Genomic DNA, 5,131 nt, shown 5'->3' on the forward strand with positions numbered 1-5,131 from the left:
AAAAGTAGAGATTTGTACTTGCCAAAGACCGTTTTGTGGAATCAATCATGTTATTTGGGGTAATTACAACTGGGTAATTAAAAAGAACATTGATATAGGAAAACGGCTCAATTTGACCCGAGGACAACATGAGGGTTAGATTAACCACCATAGCTGGCCACCGACCATAAATTAAGTGAGTGAAATATCCCATTTATGGCGTAGACACCTACTGAATCAATAAAGACCAAAATGAATGTTTTATAACAAAAACAGTAGCGTAGCATTCAGAGTTAGAAATCTGCACCAATGTAATGCAGCTACTTAGTTTTCAAACCATGCTTATCAATATGCAAGAGCAAATAGATGTAGCCCTCCACGCTGCCCTCTCCCACTTAGAGCTGGGCGATATGGAGAAAACCAACGTGTCCTGAACATATGCCGTGTTTAAAGGAGAATTCTGGTCGATTTCAACATGTAGCTCTGTTTTTTTGAATGTGTAGTGCTGTCAGCAGAGAGATAAATGAAACCAATCGGTGCTGTCTGCACCGAGTTATCCTCCTGCTAGAGTTAGCACCCCACAGGCACAAACAGGGCATGTTTTAAATATGTTTTTAGCCTCTAAGCATGGTCAAAATGTCAATGTAACAGTGAATCTGACTGCAGTAGATGTGACAGAAAGGCAGAAAAGTTGTGACAATCCACTAGCGTGGACTTCACGGGAAAACAGGAAATAAACACAGAGGTATGTGCAGTAGCTGAATGAACACAACTTTTATGCATTTCTGTCACATCTGCAACCAAATTTACTGTTTTCACTTGGACTGAATGACTGCACATGGCTGGGCACTGGTAATGACATGTTGAACAAGTTTAGAGGCTAAACACACGTTTCAAACTTGCCCTGTTTCAGCCTGTGGGGTGCTAACTCTAGCAGGAGGAGAACTCGGTGTAGGCAGCACTGATTGGTTTAATTTGTCTCGCTACTGACAGCACTCCACATTAAAAAAAAAAAACAGAGCTACATGTTGAAGACGACCGGAATTCTCCTTTAAGTAGTTAGCCAGTGTTTTTTTTTTTGCTGCCTCCAGGTTCTTTTGGAACTTATTTGTCTTCTGGCAACAGCCACATGCCGAGAATCAAAAAGAAAACACCTGTGACGTTCTGTGTTGCGTTAGGTCACGGCAGCGCGCTGCTATGACGACCAACCACGGCTCGCCTCATGCATGAGGCGGTCCTAATCTGCAATGTAGAAAGGAGGACGGGCACCGTGGCTGAGTTGAGCAGAGTAGGTACCATGTCATGGAAAAACGCCATTAGTTTTATGAGTCTTACCTACTGCATCTTTAACTGGCATGATTTTCCTTTTTATAGATATTTGATGAGCCTTGACGGAGGGTGTCTGAGGCGTAAGATTTTCCATTTCGTTTTCCCATTTTTCTCAGTAATAATTGCACACATGATAAGAATAAAGAGCTTGAACTTGCTGGATACCTCCTGTGACTCACTCACCCGTAGGTCCACCCACTTGTCCAGCATCCTCTTGTTGTTAAACTCGCACAGCAGGCCGGAGGAGGTGATGCAGAAGGTGGAGTCAGATGTAGAGCCCCGTCCACAGGCCACATCACAGAAGAAGTTGTTCCTCAGCTCCCCCAGGAGCCCGGAGCGGCCCAGCAGAGGGACAGGAGCACTGGCCTGAGTACCACAGAGGGGTAATGGTTAGCTAATGAGGACCACGCTTAAGTGGTTAAAGCACAATATGGGTTTCATTTAAACTTAAAATTCTGTGTATGTCTACATTACATCCCCATCCAGTCGTTTTATAATGTGTACATGGGTGTAGTTTAAGATCTTCCTTTTTAAAAGTTGGTGTAAAAACTAACAAACAACAAAGAAAAGCCAAATAACAAGCCATGGATTTCTCCATAAAATGTGTCACTTGTTTTAACAAATTAATTTCTTTAAGTGTTTCTTTATTTGATTACACAGTAAGTGGTAGTGAAATTGTGAAAAACCTTGTGTGAAATTCGCAAATGTGTGTTCCATGCTCTGGAACAATGAAATCAAAATGAAATAGGAACTGTGACAAAAGCAAACTCCCACTCAACTCTGATGGTTTTTATATTTTGGACCAAGGCAATGAAGATTACTCATACAGTATAATAATGTTTGGATAGAAAAAGTATTCTTCTAAAGGTAGAAAAAGGACTGTACTCCCAGCAGTACTAAAGCAAAGGGAAGGTTGCAACTTTATCAATGTTTTAACCCTTGTGTTGTCTTCCCGTCAACTAGGAACAACATCAACATTATCATCGCTTTTTCCGACATTATTGTCACTTTTTTTTGTTTTTCGATATTTTTAATGTTGACATTTTCAGTGCTTATTTCAACGGCCTATTTTTTGTTCTACTGAAAACGGGTCAAATTTGACCCCAGGACAACATGAGGGTTAAGCCCCCAACGTCTCTAGGATTAGGCAATGGTTATGGCTATGGATATGGTTATGGTTATGGTTATGGTTAGGTGCCTTGAAGTCAACGCTCACAGCGCTGCCTGGGAGGAGACGTTGGGGGCTTAAAACACAATCGAGCGGTTGCAACCTACAAGACGGACACACCTTCATAAAAGACACACCAACATTGTCCTTTAATACCTTGCTGGTCTTGCAGTGGTCCAGATACCAGAACTTGACATGTCTGTTCCCCACGGTTACAAAGTAGGAGCTGTCCTCAGAGAAAGACACACCCGTCACCTTACTGGACACCTTGTTGGCAGCCACAACAACATTTTTCTATAAGAGAACAATACAAAAACACATGTTATATACAGAGCACCCTGTGAGCTTACCTACATTTTGATTTACTACCAAATGTACCTAATGTCTGGACAGAGCCAGACTAGCTGTTTCCAGTATTTATGCTATGCTAAGCTAAGCTAACCACCTGCTGAGAGCAAATAAGCGTATTCCCCAAAATGTTGAACTATTCCTTTAACATAACAAGGAGTGTGTAGGTGAAAGGCAGGGGCGATTCCAGGATTTTTTAAGTGGGATGGCACAACTGGGACCAATAATCAGTCAGGGGGGCATCATATCAGCATAGAGCATAGAAAATCTGCTTAGAAATATAGGAAATACTCAATAGAATAGAGCAATATAATGTTATTCCTCTCAAAAAAATTACAATCATTATTAATTTCACTAGTTTTCATTTTAACCAAATTGTATACCTGAATTCATTACACATTTTCTATAAGCTCAGTCTGACACTTTTTTATAAAACAATTCCAGTATCAGAATTTTGGATGGTTATCATGGAAATATGAATTGGTCATGTGACAAGGCCTAGGAAGATTGGCAGAACAGGCACATAATTGGGTTATTAGGCGTACCTTCCACGCACAGACATTGACCATCATGTCATGTTGGTTTCCCACACTGACGACGTATTTGCTGTCGGGGGAGAAAGCCACACAAGAGATGCCATATTTGTGCTTCTGGAGCTCAGCCACCTGTCTCCGTTCCGCCACGTCCCACAGTCTCACCGCTGGCAAGTGACCGCTCTGGTAAATGGGACATTGGGATGTGAAGATTGAGAGAAAAATAGTTACTAAAGACAAGGCTCATTCCTATGTCTCACTGCTACATTGTGTTTGTTTTTTCTGTCTTTCAAGCATCTGCAACAACATAGAGTACCTGTCAGTCCAGTCTATCCAGCTCTCTAAGAGCTTGTCCTCTCCGTCCTCTGACCTCTGCTTATTGTACATTATTCTCTCTCAGGGATCATAAGGTCAGCAGGCTATTTGTGTATTGTGTGGCCTCTTATTTTAATACGGCAGAACCACCTTTCAAAGGTCAGAGTTAACAGTAGAGAGTAAAGGCAGCCAAAAAGGAAATGGATGACATTTAACTTAATAATGAGCTGCTTACAAAAAGGCAGAAAGAAAGACCTATTAACAATATATGCATGTCTGCTGCCCGCCTGGCCTTGATGTAAATTAGCTCCTGTTTGGTGAATGAATGTGTGAGGGACTTTTCTTATCATATGCTCTCAACTTTGGTTTCTGACTGACTATAATATTTTATAGTTTGACTTGTATATTTAGTAGTTTCAGTTCCAGGTATCAGTCTACAAAATGTGGCATTTGGTTTCTTTTAAATGGCAGCAAAACAGCCTAACACTGTTCTCATCGCATTTCTTGTGAACTTTGGTCTCTGCCGTCATGGCAACTACTGCATGCTCATCTACTTACACACAGAAGTCTTTAATCGGCTCTGATTGGCTGGGGCGGATTAAGCTGGTGTTGTGTTGAGGCAAACACTGTAACTAACTACAACATAACTGCAGATGCTTGCTTGACACATTACAGTGGAACATGACATGAGGAAACTCCACATTATGATCCCTGTCACGGCCCAATGTGCAGATTTGAGTCGTGCATGCATCACTTTGCGACAAGTAGCATATAAGATGCTAACGAGAGACTTACTGTAATGTCAATAAAGTAAAAATGAACCTACTTAACAAAGTTGGTTCACTGCTGGCTACAAGCTAGCATCAAACAATCATAGCTACAAAGTTTTTGAAATTATTTCCATCTTCTGTTATTGTTGGTAATGAGAAAAGTTTATTATTTCATGGATTTCACAAATTTCAGTATGCTGTAAACCGTTTAAATCTGAGCATGCGCAACTCACATCTGCACTCAACCAAAGCCGGTCTGACCATAGACAGTTAAAGAAATGGAGCAACAGATCCCATTGTTCTGGACAGAGACCAGTGAAGTCTATTAGAAGCTCTTTTGTGGTGATAGCTAGGTGCTACTGTGCAGCCTCCAACTGAGCTTGACGACGTAGATAGTAGCATGTAAAATGCTAACGAGAAACTTCTGTAATGTCAATACAGTAAAAAATGACGTAATTAACAAAGTTGGTTCACTGCTGGTTACAAGTTAGCATCAAACACAACAAAAGCTGTCAGTTTATGTGCTAACGTTAGCAATCAAACAATCATAGAAAGCTTAAACGTTTTTGAAACTACTGCTAGCAGCTAGCTTTGCAACAAGCTATCAATCAAACAGTTGAATTGTGTTTTGAACTAACGTTAGCAATCAAATAATCATAGCTAGATAGCTACAACGTTTTTGAAATGAT

The 5,131-nt window shown here is 40.8% G+C and overlaps 1 protein-coding gene and 1 long non-coding RNA gene across 5 annotated transcripts in view; one reads left to right on the forward strand and one right to left on the reverse strand.

Moving 5' to 3' along the window:
• The window catches only part of LOC116706248 (mitogen-activated protein kinase-binding protein 1), a 43,962-nt gene that overhangs the window by 34,757 nt on the left and 4,074 nt on the right, over positions 1-5,131 (reverse strand). For all 4 annotated transcript variants that reach the window (XM_032542971.1, XM_032542970.1, XM_032542968.1 and 1 more), the window contains exons 5-7: positions 3,370-3,540; positions 2,633-2,770; positions 1,492-1,674 (exon numbers count right to left, since the gene is read on the reverse strand). In XM_032542971.1, coding sequence (XP_032398862.1) covers positions 1,492-1,674; positions 2,633-2,770; positions 3,370-3,540 — 492 coding nt within the window. The remainder of the gene's footprint in view (positions 1-1,491; positions 1,675-2,632; positions 2,771-3,369; positions 3,541-5,131) is intronic.
• The window catches only part of LOC116706257 (uncharacterized), a 22,182-nt gene continuing 19,485 nt past the window's right edge, over positions 2,435-5,131 (forward strand). Inside the window, exon 1 of the long non-coding RNA XR_004336184.1 lies at positions 2,435-2,571. This is a non-coding gene — a long non-coding RNA (uncharacterized LOC116706257). The remainder of the gene's footprint in view (positions 2,572-5,131) is intronic.

The sequence above is a fragment of the Etheostoma spectabile genome, chromosome 18, assembly GCF_008692095.1.
Source record: "Etheostoma spectabile isolate EspeVRDwgs_2016 chromosome 18, UIUC_Espe_1.0, whole genome shotgun sequence".
Lineage (NCBI taxonomy): Eukaryota > Metazoa > Chordata > Actinopteri > Perciformes > Percidae > Etheostoma > Etheostoma spectabile.